Genomic DNA, 20,986 nt, shown 5'->3' on the forward strand with positions numbered 1-20,986 from the left:
AGCCTTTCTTGAAAAACCTTTCGCTCTGACAAGCTCCCCGACAGTTTGAAGCCTGTCAGAGAGTGGATAAGCCCAGATGAATCGATGAAAGTGAGGCTGTTTGAGAAGATTTTTCCTCTGAGGTAATAGTCTTGGAAAGTCTACTAAAAGGCCTAGGAGATCTGGGAACCATTCTGTGTGTGGCAAAAAAGGGAGCTACTACGGTCATGGAAGTGTTGTTGCAGCTGATGAACTTCTTCAATACTTCCCTAACCATGCTGAACAGAGTTAAGGCGTATACGTCTAGACCCAACCAATCCTGCAGCATGGCATCCATGGCCCATGCCTGAGGATCTGGAGCCGGGGAACAATAAAGAGGAGACGATGGTTTCCTGACATTGCAAACAGGCTTTCCCTACAGTTTCCACAGGTTGGTGCACATCTGTGGATTCAGCGTCTATTCCATCGGTAGAACCTGTTTTCCGCGACTTACTTCGTCAGCAAGGACGTTCAATTTGCCCTGAATGAAGCAGGTCACATCGCTGGTCCTGTTGTCTTGTGTCCATAAAAGGAAGTCCTTGACTGCTTCATAAAGCGAAAAGGAATATGTCCTCCCTTGGTTCCTGATGTTGGCCAGAGCACCCATGCTGTTCGAATGGACCGCGACTGTCCTGTTGAAAGTTTGTGCTGCAAAGAACTGAAGGGCTAGATGTATTGCCTTCAGCTCCTTTACGTTGATGTGAAGGTTCCTTTTGGCTGGAGACCACATCCCAGAAACTTCCATACCGTTTAGTAGAGCCCCCAACCCAGTTCTGATGCATCTGAATACAACGTTAGGTTGGGGTTCATCAGAGACAGCAAGTTTCTTGTTGTGAGTCTGTCCTCTACAGCCACCAATGAAGGTCCTCAATTTCGGGAATGCTGGGGAAGACAAGCAAGTCTGGGAAGCTCTTCCTGCGTCAGTTGGCCCTGAGGACGAACTGCAACACTCTGGTGTGCAACCTGCCCAACGGAACAAATTTCTCGATGGAAGAGTGTTCCCAGGAGGCTCATCCACTCGGCTGAGCAGGACGGGCGAGATATAAAGTCCCAAACTTCCCTGAGACAATTCTGAATTCTTTGCTTGGATGGACAAGCCCGAAAATTCAGAGAATCTACCTTCATCCCTAAATGCAGAATGACTGAGTGGGAACTAGTTGGGATTTCTTGAAATTTATAAACAACCCCAAATCCTTGGCTACTTGAAGTGTTTTCTGAAGGTCCTCCATGCACTGGGATCTCAAGGGGGAGCATAGCAGCCAGTCGTCTAGATACAGACATACATTTATTCCCATTAGATGGAGCAAACAAGAAGCTCAGATGCTTCCTGGAGTCAGGGTGTACTGGAACACTGAAGTATGCATCCTGCATATCGATCGTGACCATCCAGTCTCCCTGGTGGATGGCTGACAGGTCTGACTGGTTCCTTTCCACTCTGAACTTTGTTGTTTGAATGGTGAAGTTCAGAGCACTGACGTCCAGGACAGGTCTCCATCCTCCTGATGACTTGGGAACGACAAAGAGGTGGGTGTAGAAACCCTTTGTGCTTAGATCTTTGACCACCTCCACAGCCTGCTTCTCGAGTAGGGCTGATACTTCTCAAGACAGGGCTGAAAACCTCTCAGAGCCTATTGAGTAGGCCGTCAAGCTGGTGGGTGAGGTTACTAAGGGAGGTTTTTCCCTGAAAGAGATCACGTAACCCTCTTTCAAGACTTTCAGAACCCGAGGTTCTATGCTCCTGGCCTTCCATTTGCTCCAAAAATGGAGGAGCCCTGCTCCCACTAGGGCACAGAGGACAGGTATCTCACTTGCAAGGGCCGGGTTTGCTGGAAGCCTTCTTGACCGGTCGTACTGACCGGAGATTGGTTCTTGGTCGGGATTGAAATCGGCCTCTGTTTCCTTGAAAGGGCTGCTGAGATAAAGGGGAGGTTGTCCTGACAGCAGTGGAAGTCAAAGGAGCTCGTACCGGAACCCCAGTCCTCTTGGTGGACTGCATGAGCAGGTCTTGCGTCAACTTATTCTGAGGTTCGGCTGTCACTCGTTCCAGGGTTTCTTGAGGAAACAAGCTGGTTTTATCCACAAGCGTGAACAGGAGAGACAAACGCTGAGAGGGAGTGGCCCCTTTAGTGGTGAATGAGAACCACAAGTCCCATTTCTTAAGCACCCCCATAATAAAGATTGTTGCCAATTCATGGGCAATGTCTGTTACTGCTCTGTCAGCGCATACAAGCACCCCCAACCAATCTGCAGCGAAATTCTCCTCCAGAGTGGTGCAGTCCTCGATTTTCTTGGCCAATTCAGGAAACTAAGGACCTCGAATATATCCTTGATGAGGTGGTCCAACTCCAACGCAGTGAATAAAATTCTAGCAAAGGAGAATGCAGGATGACGTGTCGCACTGATGAGGCTGGAGAAGTCCCCTTGAGAGGAGGCAGAAACTCCCAAGGAAGTAGCTTCCCCACTGGAGTATGAAAGATACTTCTGTCGTATCAAACGAGAAGGAGGCGTACAAAAAACTGCTTCGCCGATGTCCCTCATCTCCAACAACCAGCTGTTGATACGTGCCAAAACTTTCCTCGGGGAAGAGGAAAGCACCATCCGAGGCAACCTGGGAGTCCCTGTAGGTTGACGCATCATAAAGGCAGACCCCGGAGAAGCTGGAGTAGCCGGAGAGAAGAAAGATGAGTAACAAACCAGGAAGAGTCTTAAAAGCACCGAATACTTCAACGTCGGTTGTTCCTCATCCAAGGGTTCCTCCTCTGAGGAAATATGTAACATAGGAGGATCCGTAGGATACTGAGCCACCGAAGCTGGCTTATGAAGGAGACTCAAAATATTATCTAGCCGATGCTGAATAGGTGCCAAAGATGGTCCTTAAGAACAAGGGACATCGTGCCTGTCATGCCAGATACTTGCTGTCCTACCTGTGGTGCCGAACGCTTGAGGACAGGTGGATGCACTTCATCGGAAGCGCCCACAAAAACTGGACGCTCGGACACTGGGAACCTACACACTGACCGATCAGACACTGGACACTCAACGGCTATGAAACTCTTCATGGACACTGGATGTTCAGAAGCTTGTAGCTTGGACACTGAGCGTTCATACAATGGGCAATCATATGGGGGCGCTCGGACACAGGGCGCCCATACACTGGGCACTTGGACAATGGGCTCTCAGGCACTGGATGCGCGGACACTGGGTGCTCATACGATGAGCGCTCAGATACTGGACGCTTGAAACCTGGGCCACGGGCACTGAGTGCTCAGTGGACACTGAAGGAACAGGAGGAGCTTGGCCAGGAGACTCCCAAAAACTACAGGAGGGGAACGGACTGCGAGCCCTCTCCACAGCATCCTTATGGACAGGAGGCAAGTCATCTTCCACCAAAGCAGCAGGCCTTTTCAATGGCCTTGAAACACTAGCATAGCGCCAACTGTTCTTTTTGATCCTGTTAGAGTCTAAATCACTTGACAACAACATATGCACATCAAAGTGGACACCTTTCCACTGGTGGTCCTCTGGGTCCTGGGACTTCCGACTACAGGCTCGGTTGAGGAAGCGACTACCCATGGGCAAACCCCACTGACCTCCCTTGGACTGCCAGTCTGCTTCCTCCCAGGTGAGCAAGGGGACTTTAGCAGGGACTTTGGTCTAAGAACATTGGTGGGACGAGTAGCCACCCTCTCTACTAACACTGCACTCAACATTGGTGGGACGAGTAGCCACCCTCTCTACTAACACTGCACTCGACACTCCCAATCTCGGAAACTGTATTCCCTAATATATCAAACTTCTGATCCACCCACACTTCTATGCTGGAAATGGCATTGGGGTCGGAAGAATGGGAACCAGGGATCGGAGTAACTGGAAGAGTCGGAGGACTGGAAACGGGGGGAAAAGGCAGCCACAGGTGTTGAAGGGACAGGTAAATCATCAACATCAACTACCGGAGAATTAGCCTGACTAGCGGAAGTTTTAGTTTCAGCCCTAGCGGTTGCCTTCCTAAGTCTGTAACGTTGGAGTTTCTCCAAATGAGAATGCAAAGCCTTCCATTTCCCATCTATCCCAATCCTTACATTTATCACAATTAAGATCTGGTGAGCAAACCTGCTCCCTACAAGAACTACAAATGGTATAGCTGTCATATTTAGCTGATGTAAGTTTTGTCTTGCAGCCTTTGCTACAGTACCCAACACCAGCAAACTTGAGTCTCACATGACTGCTCAAAAACAAAGTCAAAATCGGGAAAGTCCTGAATATTAGCTAAGCTAATTAAGAGTAGCGCGCTACCAAACACACAGAATACTTAACCAAATGAAGAGAATATCGAAACCATCTGGTGAAAAATCAAATTCAAAGAGCTGCTCAATAACCAATGTTTAGTCACTGACCAGCAGAAATGAACTGAGCTCTTTAGCCGTCTTGTACATATTCTTCCCCGAAAGTGGGTGGGGCAAGCTACCTACACCCAAAACAAAAGAGCGCTACAGCGATTTTTTATTTTTGAGTTGCCACATAAAGTAGAAACTAATAGCTATGTAATTATTTGCTTAAGTTACTTATATAAAAACATTACTTACCTCCACTCCAAGCAGCATGATTAGAGCCAGTAACCAGCAACTGTTTTAATTCAGCCATAGAACTGTCGCTGGTTGCCATTTTTGATTCTTGAGTATACAGACAACACGTTAAAGCAGCACTGGTTCCTGACAAATAGAAAATGGAAAACTTTAAACAAAGTTTCTATAAAAAATATTGTTTGCCCTTCTCTTCAAGAAAGTAGACCATGTGAAATTCTTGAATAAACTTCATGAAAAAATTGCAGCTGATATACATCTTCTATCACTTTCTTTTTAAAAGAAATAAAAAATATCTATGTGAAGAGTGTGAATAATTTCTTTTAACCTAACCTTACTGCTATCCCAAAATTTGATAGTGAGCATAATCCAGAACAATACTGCCTTTGCATCCTGATTTACATTTAAATGATATGCTTTTAAATTTCTGTAACTTTTAAATCTTAAGTGTAACTTCTGAAAGGAAATTGTTTTTTGGGAAATTTCTGTGCAATACTGGTTCCTTTGTTTCTCAAAGATTATTGCGAAACGCCGTCAGCCACAATAAAAGCTGTTGATTGTCCGTGTGTCTCTCCATCTGCCCTTGGTCTCCATATATTAGGCTTCTGCCTTCATCATCGTCATATATCAATCAATCCATCAATCTATCTATATATATATATATATATATATATATATATATATATATATATATATATATATATATATATATATATATATATACAGGCAGTCCCTATATATTATATATATATATATATATATATATATATATATAACAGCAATCCCAGGTTTTAAGGGGCTTGTCAACAATCCGGTTTTTTAAGGGGCTTGTCTAGCGACGAAAATCAGCAATTTTCGGCACCGAAAATTGCCGATTTCTGCTTATTGGCACCGATAATTGGGTATTGGTGTCGATACATACCTAACAGAGGTGCTGGTAACCGAAAATTGGGGCTTTAATAACCCCCTAAAATTGCTGAAAAGTGCCGAAATCGCAGATTTTCAGTTATCATCACACCCTCGAAATGGAACCCCGCCGATAACTGGGGACTGCCTGTGTGTGTGTGTGTGTGTGTGTGTGTGTGTGTGTGTGTGTGTATGTATATATATATATATATATATATATATATATATATATATATATATATATATATATAGATAGATAGATAGATAGATATAGATAGATAGATATAGATAGATAGATAGATAGATATATATATATATATATATATATATATATATATATATATATATATATATATATATATATATATATATATACAGGCAGTCCCTGGTTATAGATGGGGTTCTGTTCCCGACAGCGTGGCGACAACCGAAAAATCGCCAACTAACTGAAAATCGGCAATAATAGCACTGATCCCCGGTTAGCGGCGCCGATAACCAGTTATCTGTGCCAATAACCAGTTATCAGTGACGAAAATCTGGTTATCGTCGTCGCTACACAAGCGCCGTAAAACCGGATCGCCAGTAACCGAGGCTGCCAATAACCAGGGACTGCCTGTATATATATATACATATATGTATATATGTATAAATATACATATATGTATATGTATATATGTATGTATGTATGTATGTATGTATGTATGTATATATATATATATATATATATATATATATATATATATATATATATATATATATATATATATATATATATATATATATATATATATATACACAGTGATCCCTCGTCTATCAAGTGGATAATGGGGGCCAGAACCCCAGCGATAAGTGAAATTCCTTGAAGTAGCATTGGCCCCTCCTAGGGAGGCATATACTGTATATACATGGTATATATTTAAAGGCTTTACTGTATAGCCTTTCCCACACTGTTATAAACACTTCCTATGCACTTAAACACTGTATTACTATTTTGATCTCCTATCACAGTAATATGCATAAAAAAAAGATCGTCCCATATTTGTAATGTTTACGTTCTGAGAATCAGCTGACTGAAGCTGCTCACTACTAACGAAAGAATTAGGAAAATAATTTTTTAGTTACCAAAAGAAACAAATTTATCAATGAAATTATTTTTAATTCTGTACATAAAAGATTATGATACAGTAATTCATATTTCATTGAGAGAGAGAGAGAGAGAGAGAGAGAGAGAGAGAGAGAGAGAGAGAGAGAGAGAGAAATGGTGTGTACTGTACAGCACAGTAGCTTGGGACGAGACTAAGTCTTGACTAAGTCTTGACAAGCTGGTGATGAGAGAGTATACAATATCCTTGAGTTGCTTATGTATGAAATTCAGATTTTAATTATTTTTACAGTGATTTAAGATGAAACATCAACAGTGATAAGATATTCTCTTATGTACCACTCACGTGCCTTGTCCGAGTGCCTGTATTACTATTTTGATCTCCTATCACAGTAATATGCATAAAAAAAAAGATCGTCCCCATATTTGTAATGTTTACGTTTTGAGAATCAGCTGACTGAAGCTGCTCACTACTAACGAAAGAATTAGGAAAATAATTTTTAGTTGCTAAAAGAAACAAATTTGTCAATGAAATTATTTTTATTCTGTACATAAAAGTTTATGATACAGTAATTCATATTTCATTGAGAGAGAGAGAGAGAGAGAGAGAGAGAGAGAGAGAGAGAGATGGTGTGTACTGTACAGCACAGCAGCTTGGGACGAGACTGTATACAGTATCCTTGAGTTGCTTACGTATGAAATTCGGATTTTAATTATTTTTACAGTGATTTAAGATGAAACATCAACAGTGATAAGATATTCTCTTATGTACCACTCACATGCCTTGTCCGAGTGCCTGTGGGTATATCTGAAACTTCCAGTCCTTGGCGCGTCGGTCTCGCAAGCCGTTCTTCTCACGTAACATGAAGAAACATCGCTGTTTTTCCGCAATATGGCTGCCGATATGGTGGTACTTTTTAATTTTAATTTTTCGATGAATATTTCTGAAAAATCCAGCGATGCAGTGAAGCATCTTTTGTTTAACTTCATTTTGTACTGAATTATATGTCATAATGCAATGAACCAACAGTACTAGCAGATATTAATAATTATTAATGGAATTAATGAAATATTTGGGTCTTCATATATCGCGACTATTTTGAAATTTCCGAAAATCAGCTATATATTTTCTCTTATAATATACATACGTAATGGAAAAAATCCGCAAAGTCGTGAATCCGCGATAGTTGAACCGCGAAGTAGCAAGGGTTCACTGTATATATATATACAGGCAGTCCCTGGTTATTGGCGGGGTTCCGTTTCTGAGGGTGTGATGATAACTGAAAATCGCTGCTAACCGAAAATCGGCGATTTCGGCGCTTTTTCGGGGGTTATCGGCGCCAAAAAAGCGCTGATTTTTGGTTATCGGCACCTCTGTTAGGTATGTATTGACGCCAATACCCAATTATCGGTACCAATAAGTGGAAATTGGTGATTTTCGGCGCCGAAAATTGCCGATTTTCGTCGCTAGACAAGCGCCATAAAACTGGATCGCTGTTAACCGAGCCCGCCGTTAACCGGGGACTGCTTGTATATATATATATATATATATATATATTTATAATTTATATACTATATATATAATGTATAATATATATATATATATATATATATATATCATGTTTTGAAATTAGATATATCAGGTGTTTTGAGAATATATATATATATATATATAGAATATATATATATATATATATATATATATATATATATATTCTAATAGCCACAATGCCCTCTGGTAAAAGTGACCAGTAGATTCTATATATATATATATATATATATATATATATATATATATATATATATATATATATATATATATATATATATATATATATATATATATATATATATATATATATATATAATATATATATATATATATATATATATATATATATATATATATATATATAAATATATATATAGATATAGATATAGATATAGATATACTTGATCTTACACGATTGAGTTGTGCGAATTCACACACACACTAACTTTTCACTGGAACCTAACTAATGGGCATACGTGATTTTTCACAGACACACGAAATTCTCAAGAAACCCTGCAGAAGTGGGTGTTTAATTTTTTAAGTAATTTACAAGTTTTCATGCTTTTATGTGTAAAATCTGTAAGAAAAATGCATTTCATTCTTTTATGTGTAAAATCTGTATGAAAAATGCATTTCATGCTTCTGTGTAAAATCTGTATGAAAAATGCATTTGATGTTTTAATGTGCAAAATCTCTATGAAAAATGCATTTCATGCTTTGTGTAAAATCTCTATGAAAAACTCATTTCATGCTTTCATGTGTACAATTTGTATTGAAAATGTATTATTTTTATTTTTGTACATGCATAAATATGATGCAAAGGTAATTTCAGCACATTCACTTAGTGTACTTTTACAAGATGTGATACCCATTTGCAAAGTTACTGCACTTTTCAAAGATGATACCCCTGCAGAAAATGCTTGTTTAATGTTTGAAGTACATTTATAAGTTTTCATGCTTTTAACTGTAAAATCGATATGGAAAATTTATATTTATATTTCTGTACATAAATATCATACAAGTATTATGTCCATTTGCAAAGTCTTTGTCACAAGGACTTTAAATGACCTTGAGATGAGGTTGTTCAGTCGCGCTCATTTGATAAAATGAATTCTTTAAAGTAATATCAGAGATGTAACTAAGAGTTGTATAAGTGTCATTCTTTGAAAATTACTCTGTTCACCTCGGAGAAAAGTGCTGGTGCAATCTGTATGTGCATGTAATTACAGCACGTTCAGTTGGTGTACTTTTACAAAATGTGATACCCTGCATTTTTCAAAGATGACACCCCTGTAGAAAGTGTGTATAATTTTTAAGTTTTCGTGTTTTTAGGTGTAAAATCAGAATGGAAAATTTGTATTTATATATTTGAGCATAAATACGATACAAAAGCAGTACAGTTACTTTATTACAGTATCTCTCTCTCTCTCTCATTCGTAGTTAGCGCTCAAACATACGTTTACAACTTATTATTCTCTGTAAGTCATTACCTGTACAGTATATAATTTTAAATTGATTGAATTTTACCTGTACTGTACTACCTTCTACGAACATTATGTACATGTTTTCAATGTTTTATGGAATTGTACTTTTGTTGACTGTGACGTTTTGCCTAGTGACGCAAAGAAAACGGCTTTTACTCTAAGTGACAAAGAAAACGGCATCCCATGAATTAGGGGTAACATTAGTATATGATGCACATACTGTAAATGCGCTTTTATGAAACTGTGCAGTACTCAGTTTTTATGTCAACCATTTACTGTATTCCTTTTTAAGGGTAATAAGCTAAATTTTAAATAAAATTACACTAACTTTAGTTCATTTAAAAGTTAGCTTAATACTTTGGGAGCATGATTAGGTCATATTTAGTACTTAAACTCTGGAAATAAACATTTATTAGCATTTTTAAACACCATGCCAAACTTACGCTAAAAATTCACCTTGCACAAGGGGCTCGAACCTAACCTCGCAATTTAGAGGTATGACTGTATATATATATATATATATATATATATATATATATATATATATATATATATATATATATATATATATATATGAAGTTTTCATAATAACACTAATATTGTAATACTTACCTGAACACCTGAATTAGCCCTGGTCACTGACCAGCCCGAACTACATCCCCATAGCTTTTACCCACTAAGTGGGTAATAAACTGTCAGCGTTACCAACGCTTACAGGAAAATCTTGTCAAATGAGTTACCTGAGGTACCGTTGGCAACACTGCTGCAAGTCCCGGCCGAGTGAGGCCGAGATCCCCCAATTGCGTTATCCACTATTCAAATTGAAGTGGGGAGGAGGGTGGGAATCATTCAGGTGTTCAGGTAAGTATTACAATATTAGTTTTATTATGAAAACTTCATATTGCAATACACTCCCTGAACACCTGAATTAGCCCAATTAACAAAATTTAGTGGAGGTGGGATCAATCTAATTCAGCCCAACCTGCCATCAGGGAAAGCAGGTAACTCATTATTCGCCTACTCTGTATAAATGAATGTATCCTCACCTGGTTATCCCACTCGGCAGGTGAGAATGTCTATAGAGAGAGTACCCCCGATGTCATTCTCATGTCTAGGTACTGTCTGAGTCGAGCTACCTCTCATGTGGTTCAAACCTCCTCATGGATAGAGAGTAGCAAAATAAAACCAACCTGCCATGTGGCTAATCACAGCCTCCCATGATTAGTGGAGAACGATGAACCTCCCATGTGGCTAATCAAAGCACTCACACTTATGGAGGGTCTGAGTTGAGCTGCCTCTCATGTGGTATTCAAACCTCCTCATGGATAGAGAGTAGCAAAATAAAAACCAACCTACCATGTGGCTAATCACAGCCTCCCATGATTAGTGGAGAACGATGAACCTCCCATGTGGCTAATCAAAGCACTCTCATGTATGGAGGGGTACAATGAACCTCCCATGTGGCTAATCAAAGCACTCTCATGTATGGAGGGGGTACGAAGAACCTCCCATGTGGCTACTGTAGCCTCTCATGTATGGAGGAGAAGTTGAGTGTGCAGGATCTTGAGTTCTTCGCGTCCGTTGCCGCCGATGTTCAAGCAGAAGAGGTTGAAGAAACCAAACCTGTCCACTGGATCTGCCTATCTTCACAGTACTAAAGTCAAACTTAATATTCTCACTATGAACCCCGACTAACAGAGAATCCAAAATTCCAAATTTCCTGACTACTGTACATTCATTACCTATAGTTCCCCCCACCCTTAACATTACTATGTAATTATAAGATCGAGTTGGTCGTCGCAAAGGGAACAAGCGAGAAATTCTTCTTTGAAGAAAACTGAACGTCTTTAGGTAGAAGTCATGAAAAATGACACTGACTTCCAAGTGGCCGCCGCTAAGAACCTCCGCACTAAGAGAGTACCCCTTAGCTAAATGAACGCACCCACGATAGAAGGGTTAGCGGCTACACACGGACTAAGAGAATAACTTTCATGTAAAAAGGAGAACGATGCATCTCCCAAGTGACTATTCAGAGCCTACCCATTAAGGAGGGAATGAGGCAGTGTGCCGAGCCGATGACCCTCCACCCTGCAGGTTGCGGCAAAGGCCGACGAGCGCAGAAGTATCCCAGCGCCGACAAAACAACTTAGGCTAGCCTATGAGAGCACCTCTTTGGACTCTCGTAGGGAAACTATCAAAGACTAGGATACTTAAGATACTCTGAACTTAGGTTCATGTGATTATACTATCACTGTTGCTTAAGATTCTAAAGCCTAAAAAAGGAATTTTTCTATCTGGTTAACCTAATAATCACCGCACTACGTGAATACTACCTTAGCTAAATGAGTGCACCCGAGATAATAGACTTCGCCGTTAAACGTGGACTAAGTGAATAACCTTCCGAGTCTTCGCACGAAGAGAATACCACCTCAGCTAACTGAACGCACCCTAGACAGGAGAATTTGCCACTATACGCAGTGGGGCGAATTGAACGTCTCTTAAGTGAAGGAAGAAAACAAAGACGGACTCGCAAGCAACTACCTCCAGAATTGAAGACTCTGAACCATTCCTTAGAAAAGAAGATGAAGTGGACATACTCCGAATACTGTGTGGTAAGGCATAAACCTCGCACCACACAAGAATCGTGAAGTGTGCCTGCAACTGTGTTCGTGTAGTGAGCGCTTATGAACTAGGAACCAGGAACCATTTCTCCGAAAGTAACTAATCGCTTCCTTTGACAGCGGACGGGAAGGATTCCACAGAGAGAAAAGAAGTGTACACGGAAGCGGACGGAGTTTATCAACCTTTGATAATTATTCGCATCGGACATAAAGATATCCCCGCTGATGCTGGAACCGAACACTGGCAGATAAAGAACCTTAAATGAACGAAGCAGAGTTTAAGCCTCGGCCACGACTTCCGGAAGAAGAGAAATACTTATCATTTCCCGCCTAGGAAACTGGTCTAGGAAACTTCCCGAAGCTCACCCAATGTTTTATTTGCAGTTAAAGCGGAAAGAAAGAAATAAAACACCTAACCAATCATCTTAACATTAGAACTTCCGACAAATCTCATGAGGGAGCCCGAGGGAACGTAACAAGTCAAAGATCTTACTGCTAGAAATTTCAGGGAAAAAGAAAAATGTACTGCAAAGTGCTGAGCGGTAGCCAGCAATAGCCGAAAACGGAAGAATCTTGACTTTCCAAAGGAATAAGAGAAAACCAGCTATTTCAGTTATGGCAGGCCTAAAGATGGAATAACCTTCCTTACGACACAGACTTCCCCATGTCAAGTTGACCTGGTAAAGCTACGGGTTGACTTCTGAAGCTGAAGGAAACACTGTCTAGACATAACTTTAGAGTGTCTGTACTGTCAGCTGTTCACTCAGCAGTCGCCCGCAACAAGGTTCATCACGCAAGAGTTTGGATGATAATGGTGAAAATGTGGTTGTCTAAAAGATCTTCCGCATGAGGAGGAATATCGGAACTTCCGTAAGGAGCATTAAGAATTCCGGAACCGAGGGTGTTAGAGCCAGCAAGGAGCTAGAGTCACAGACATCTTGACACTACCGCAATTCCTGATTACCTGATGAATGAGACCGAATGGTGGAAAGTATACACCTCTTCTAATGATCTTGTTCCCCCCGAGTTCTCAGATACGACACGGCAGTTACGATATCGCAAGCAGACCCACTATTGTGTTGTGCACTAGGCCTGAGAAACACCTGAGGGCTTCCTTTACAGCCCTGAGGTTCCTGAAGGTTATGACTCCTCTCATTCCCGAGCCCTCCAGAGGCCCGAAGCCTGGGTTCCTCCAAGGTTGCTCCCCAACCTTGATATGAGGCATCTGAGTACAGATGAACGTCGGGAAGAGGGGAGACTATAGACCTTCCGGATGTCAGATGCGCTTCTTCTGACTATCACAGACGATCTGACAAGCGAGAATCGTTCCAGATTATACCTGTATTCTCGATGTGGAAGTCCCAGCGATTCCTGAGACATACCTGAAGAGATGACATTCTCCCTAAAAGGCTTCTTCAAGTGGGTACCGGCTGTTCCCTGTTAAACAGAAACCCTCTATTTCCACATTTTGTACTTTCAACGATGCATATTTGCCAAAACTGGAGACATGAGTTAGAAGCAACAAGTTCGTTATACTGGCCACATCCCTTGAACCTGGAGCAGACACACTAATCATAGCTTGCTGTGACGCTACTGCTGACGACGGCTACACGAAATAGACCATGGAGGAGATATCCTCCTCCCTAAAAGACTGTTACAGAGCGCAAAAGGCGCCCACAACAGAACCCTCTCCGAATGTCCGGATAGTGAGGCGGAAGCTTCAAAAGAAGCCCCTCCTCTTCTGCCAAAGAACGTTGTATAGTCAGGCGACATGTTAACCTGGTATGTCAGCCTTACTGACACCGAAGTGAAGAGGTGTCAGGCAGTACCGGACCGGAGGAAGAAATCATCTTGTTTAAGCAACTACCGGTTCTGTCACATATAGCGACTCAAACATCGTTGCTTCGGTAGTGTACGCTCCTCCAGAACCTTGGATTGAGGATACGTGAGGATGAAGTCTACCATCCGCTTATACTCATTCTCATTGGCTGAAGGAGAACTAATATCCGGTACCGGATCCTCTTCTTCAAATGAATAATCCTTGTCGGACTGGTTCGACCGAGCCGGAGGATTGTCGGACTGGTCCGACCGAGCCGGAACAGGAAAGAGGCAGGCCAATCCCTAGCAAACGCCGAACTCAAAAACCCGGAACTGCTACACCCGGGTGCGTGAGAAGGACAACTGACGTATCAATCGCGAACATACTGGAGACACCAAAGTCTAGGTTGAGCAAACCCCACACCATCCAACATGGATGACGCAACACCTGGGCAAACCACGCCCACTCCTGAGAGAGAAGAGGCCGCAACACCCGAACCACTCAAATCCGGATGTATCAAAACCGCATGAGAGCGGGAATCCGGAACTGAAGACCCGGAACCAACATGGATGCCTAGACGGAGGGACAGAGAAAACCTGCCGGAAAGTTGAGAAAGAAGAAGCCGGAGGAGGGAAGAAGGAAGAAGCCACACTCGGAGTAACCACCAGAGCGCCCAACGCCGACGTTGGACAGATGGAGAAGGCCCCAACCGGACCGAAACTCAAAGGAGTATTGAAGGGGAAGTTACGAGGTACCGAACCGAAGGTAACAGAAAAAGGTAGTTACCAACTATCCTGGAGAATGGAAAGGCTGCGGAAACTATCGGTGCTGATACACTGAACGCTGGCGCAGGCGAATCGCCGACTGCTGTAGCATCCGCAAGAATCGCGGAGGATACATTACAATTAGGAAACTATTAGTGCTGATACACTGAATGTTGGCGCAGGCGAATCGCAGACTGCCGTAGCATCCACAAGAATCGCGGAGGGTACATTACAATGAGGAAACTATTGGTGCTGATACACTGAACGCTGGCACCGGCGAATCGCCGACTGCCGTAACATCCGCAAGAATCGCGGAGGATACATTACAGTTAGGAACCCATAAAGAATGAAATAAGGAGTTGCTGACGCCTCCGCAAACAACTGAGAAGCAGCTAGACCGGATGCCTGAGAAACCACCGGATTTGCAAAAGGTGATAGGACGATGGATCCGTAAAAAGTACCCCTTCCCTTAACCCTGAAGAGAGAGAGGGGGGGCCGCTGAGCTCTAAATACAGGGTTGAAGCAAGAAAGCCTTGCTCTGCTGAGTTAAAAGCCAAGAAAACAGGATGCGCAACAAAGACCCTGAGAGCCCTCCTAAGAGCGGACCGAAAAGAATATTGAGAAGGGCAATGAAAGAAGGCTTAGAAGAAAAAGGGGGAAAAACGGGAAATTTTCGTAATGGCCGAAGAGGCCATAGATTTCAAAGAAAATAGACTCGTTCTGTTCACCCTGCCCCTGATAATCTTGATAGACATTATCAAATCAGAAAATTCGAAGAAAATAGCCTGGTCCTGTTCCCCCCGCCCCTGATAATCTTGATAGACATTATCAAATCAGAAAATTCTTTAAGATATGATCATGAATATTGGAAAAACCTGATCGCCAGAATTACCACCATTGCAAGACGAACGAAATTTTAAACTCACAAAGGAAAAGGAACCTTCGAAGGAGGAGTATTCAAGGAAAAACAAAAATTCAGAACCAGATACATCAGAAACCAAATCTGAACGACCCTCCACGGATCTGGAAACCTTTGTTGCACAGGGCTCGAAGCAGGAAATAAAACCGACGATTGATCTGAATGAGAGACCTACACCCAAAGAAGACCACGCTCAGCTACTTTCCTGAATACTTCCTAATTAGAATTCCTACCCTTCTGAGTGATTCCTAATTCTAAATCCACCTTAGAACTTACGCTTTTAGAGGGAAGGGGGGAAATCTACTACCAACACTGCCTGCTCCGCTCCGGGGGGGCCGGTAGATCCTACCTTCGAGGTCTGCGGTTCTCCATGACTCCCAGCACCCGTTAGGGCTGGTTCTAGAACAGGCAGAGGGGCTGAAAAAGAACGATTAGTATCTACAACACTGTTACTACTATCCTTATCTCTAGTTTCCGTTAATTTAGTCATAAAGCTAGAAAAATAGACTAGACATACTCAGCTAGTAACTTGTCCTCTAACTTTTTGAATAATTCTTCCATCTGATCTACCGACCAAGACTTGCCGCCTATCTGACTGATACTACACTGTGTCTTCCTACATAAAAACACAAACAGAATGTCGATCGTGTTTGAGGGTACTCATCCTACGCTTGCAGGACATGTAGGGACGATGAGCGTCAGCATCTCCAACAGTAGAAGGCTCTGTCGTCGAAGATGTAAACGAAGTTGAAGTATCGGCGCTAGCAGACGACAAAGTCTTCTTGTTTGGCTTATCCAATCGAATCCAAAGTACCGATCCCAAAGTCAAAATCGGGAGAGAAGTTCCAAATCCCATCAATAAAGTATCCATCCAGGAGAAAATGTGTTGAAAACAGTCCAAATTATGATCTGATGTCCAAAAACTTGAATGGGGGTCGGGCTAAATGACCAAAAGTTCGCCTGATGTGGGACACACCCACACAGCATGGAGAACAAAAAGCAATTGGGGATCTCGGCCTCACTCGGCCGGGATTTGCAGCAGTGTTGCCAACGGTACTTCAGGTAACTCATTTGACAAGATTTTCCTGTAAGCGTTGGTAACGCTGACAGTTTATTACCCACTTAGTGGGTAAAAGCTATGGGGATGTAGTTCGGGCTGGTCAGTGACCAGGGCTAATTCAGGTGTTCAGGGAGTGTACAGTCACACCTCGAAATTACGCGAGGTTAGGTTCCGGAGCCCCTTGTGCAAGGTGAATTTTCGCGTAAGTTTGGCATGGTGTTTAAAAGTGCTAATAAATCTTTATTTCCAGAGTTTAAGTACTAATTATGACCCTAATCATGCTCCCAAAGTATTAAGCTAACTTTTAAATGAACTAAAGTTAGTGTAATTTTATTTAAAATTTAGCTTATTACCCTTAAAAAAGGAATACAGTAAATGGTTGACATAAAAATTGAGTACTGCACAGTTTCATAATAGCGCATTTACAGTATGTGCATGCGTATACTAATGTTACCCCTAATTCATGGGATGCCGTTTTCTTTGTCACTTAGAGTAAAAGACGTTTTCTTTGCGTCACTAGGCAAAACGTCACAGTCAACAAAAGTACAATTCCATAAAACATTGAAAACATGTACATAATGTTCGTAGAAGGTAGTACAGTACAGGTAAAATTCAATCAATTTAAAATTATATACTGTACATGTAATGACGTACCAGAGAAATAATAAGTTGTAAAAGTATGTCTGAGCGCTAACTACGAATGAGAGAGAGAGAGAGAGAGAGAGAGAGAGAGAGAGAGAGAGAGAGAGAGAGAGAGAGAGAGAGAGAGAGAGAGAGAGAGAGAGAGAGATATTGTAATAAAGTAACTGTACTGCTTTTGTATCGTATTTATGCGCAGATATATAAATACAAATTTTCCATTCTGATTTTACACCTAAAAACACGAAAACTTAAAAATAAAACACTTTCTACAGGGATATCATCTTTGAAAAATGCAGTATCTAAGGGTATCAAATCTTGTAAAAGTACACCAACTGAACGTGCTGTAATTACATGCACATACAGATTGTACCAGCACTTTTCTCCGAGGTGAACAGAGTAATTTTCAAAGAATGATACTCATACAACTCTTAGTTACATCTCTGATATTACATTAACGAATTCATTTTATCAAGTGAGCGCGACTGAACAACCTCATCTCAAGGTCATGTAAAGTCCTTGTGACAAAGACTTTGCAAATGGACATAATACTTGTATGATATTTATGTACAGAAATATAAAAATAAATTTTCCATATCAATTTTACAGTTAAAAGCATGAAAACTTATAAATGTACTTCAAACATTAAACAAGCATTTTCTGCAGGGGTATCATCTTTGAAAAGTGCAGTAACTTTGCAAATGGGTATCACATCTTGTAAAAGTACACTAAGTGAATGTGCTGAAATTACCTTTGCATCATATTTATGCACGTACAAAAATAAAAATAATACATTTTCGATACAGATTTTACACATGAAAGCATGAAATGCATTTTTCATAGAGATTTTACACATGAAAGCATGAAATGCATTTTTCATAGAGATTTTGCACATTAAAACATAAAATGCATTTTTCATACAGATTTTACACATAAAAGCATGAAATGCATTTTTCATACAGATTTTACAAATAAAAGAATGAAATGCATTTTTCATACAGATTTTACACATAAAAGCATGAAAACTTGTAAATTACTTCAAAAATTAAACACCCACTTCTGCAGGGTTTCTCGAGAATTTCGTGTCTGTGAAAAAATCACGCATGCCCATTAGTTAGGTTCCAGTGAAAAGTTCGTGTGTGTGTGAATTCGTGCAACTCGAATCATGTAAGATCGAAGTATTACTGTATTATATATATACACCAGGTGTTTCGAAATTAGAGCACCCCTCCACAGAACAAATGGAAAGTTATGAAGTTTTCTGCTATAGCCTATCTCCAAGTACATTATTCTAAGTTTCTATTAAGCTATTTTTCATTTTACATTTATTGTATTTTCAGTTAGATACAGATATAGCCAACGACTCTGAGGAAATCAGATGGATTGACCGAATCCGGGCTATAACCTTCAGAGAGGCCAGGGATGCTGGTGCATCCTTCATTTCACATTCCTGGAGAGCTAAATACATTAAAAGAGATGAATCCTTTGTTAAAAGAAACTGGAACAAAAATCCATATGACTGTCATCGCAAAAAGAGTGAGAATCTTGGAAGGCCTGAAGTCCTTTCTCATGAGTCAAAAGACATCATAGCTGAAGTAGTGGGTAGACAAGAAAGTCTTTGCGTAAACTGGCGCTTGAACTAGAAACAAAAAGGGGAAAGAAAAGGAGTTATACCGCTGTATATCGTGAGTTGAAAAAATCTGGTATCAAGCCATTTCATGTTATCAGCAAGCCCAACATCACTCAGCAACAGAGAGAAGACCATGCATGGTTTTGTGGTTCATTTCTTAAAGATTGGGATGAAGCTGACTTTTTCCATGTTGCCGCATCAGATGAATTCTTCATTTACAAAGTCAGGAAGCTAAATCATAAAAATGACATCATTTGGGCTGCAAAGTTGGATGATGTCAGCGATAACGTGCGCTATCGCCAAGTTGAAATTTCCTGAATGTTTGGGAATTTTTCTCTGTTTCACAGCCAAACTGTTAACGTGGATCATCAAAGAAAAAGGACAGTCATGGAATGGCAAATACTTCAGAGAAACTGTGCTTACTGGTGGAGTATTTCCTTTCCTCAAAGATACTGAAAATGTGTTATCTGTTGAAGAAGTCACATTTTTGCATGATAAGGCACCATGTTTCAAGGCTCTTCAGACACAGGAGCTGCTTCAAAACAGTGGTATCGATTTCTTCTCGTCTAGTGAATTTCCAGGTAGCTCCCCTGACCTCAGTGTGTGTGAAAGCATTGGTACTACCTTAATGGATCATGTTGAAGCACGCACAGTGAACTATGATGGTATACCAAGCCTCGACGATCTGTGAAGAGAGGTGACCGAAGTGCTCAGGGAAATGGAGTTTGAGTCTGAGGTTTTTTGTGATTTGCTGAAATCACACCCCTCAAAAATGCAGGCTGTGGTACAGGCAGACGGAGGCCACACAAAATATTAAATACTCAGAGAGAAACTTAAATAAATACCTGTTCTGAATTACTTTTTGTCCATATCAATTTTAGATTATGCTGTAGAGGGGGGGGGCCTCTAATTTTGAAACACCCTGTATATATAATATATATGTATATATATATATATATATATATATATATATATATATATATATATATATATATATATATATATATATATATATATATATATATATATATAATATGTAGCCTATGTAGGTTGAAAACAAGTTAGGGTAATTCTAAGTATTAGCTCTGCACCTGTTTTTACCTTGAAACTGTCTTTTCTACGCTTTTAGGCTTCTGATACTGGAGGTGCAATTGTTTGTTGTCGGCCATATGGAATGTCCCTTCGCCGTGTTTAGTACTGGCCCCCCCCCCGGGGGGGGGGTTACCCATATGTTAACAAGTTATTGCACTTGCCGGATGGGATATGAACCATTCCAAACAGACGTACCCATGATCTGTCTTGTGAAGATAGTGTAAGGAAACCCCTTGTTGGATGGACTTCAGGGGTTAATTACAGGTTAATTACATTTGTGCGACAAAAATTGAAGGTAAATCCATAATTAGCAACCAAAAAACTGTAGAAAAAGTTAAGTTAGAAGGAAATCGCTGCCGTGGAGCTACTACTTAGATCTACCCAAGTTAGCAACCATAAATGGCAAACACATCTTTTGCCAATGCCAATTGGCTAGGACTACCAATATATTGTTAACTTGTATTCAACCTGTTAGAAATGTGTTACCAATGTGTTCACAACATTTTACCGTAATGTGGACGCCCATAAGAATCTATGAAAATCCAAGGAAACTATCCAGAGTTAGACCCACTAAAGTAGGGTAGGCCCCTTTCAGTTGCAATAGCACATGGTACATATTCCATTATTTGTGCAGGTGAGGCTTTAACCTACATCTATTTACCACAATTTTTTCTGGTTCAAAATTATCTACAAATGCTCTGAAGGGTTAGGTAAGGAAGGTTAAATTAGTTCAGTTTTATTTACATTCATAAAATTACCAAAATTTTTCACTTCTAAAAATCTTCAGCAATTCCAGATAT

General features: G+C 40.7%; 1 protein-coding gene across 2 annotated transcripts in view; it reads right to left on the reverse strand.

Moving 5' to 3' along the window:
• LOC136831371 (RNA-binding protein Ro60-like) overlaps positions 1 to 20,986 on the reverse strand; it is a 159,978-nt gene that overhangs the window by 136,953 nt on the left and 2,039 nt on the right. For both annotated transcript variants that reach the window (XM_067091699.1, XM_067091700.1), the window contains exon 2: positions 4,602 to 4,727. In XM_067091699.1, the coding sequence (XP_066947800.1) occupies positions 4,602 to 4,680 (79 nt within the window). In that variant the 5' untranslated portion in view covers positions 4,681 to 4,727. The remainder of the gene's footprint in view (positions 1 to 4,601; positions 4,728 to 20,986) is intronic.

Source organism: Macrobrachium rosenbergii, chromosome 48 (genome assembly GCF_040412425.1).
Source record: "Macrobrachium rosenbergii isolate ZJJX-2024 chromosome 48, ASM4041242v1, whole genome shotgun sequence".
NCBI lineage: Eukaryota > Metazoa > Arthropoda > Malacostraca > Decapoda > Palaemonidae > Macrobrachium > Macrobrachium rosenbergii.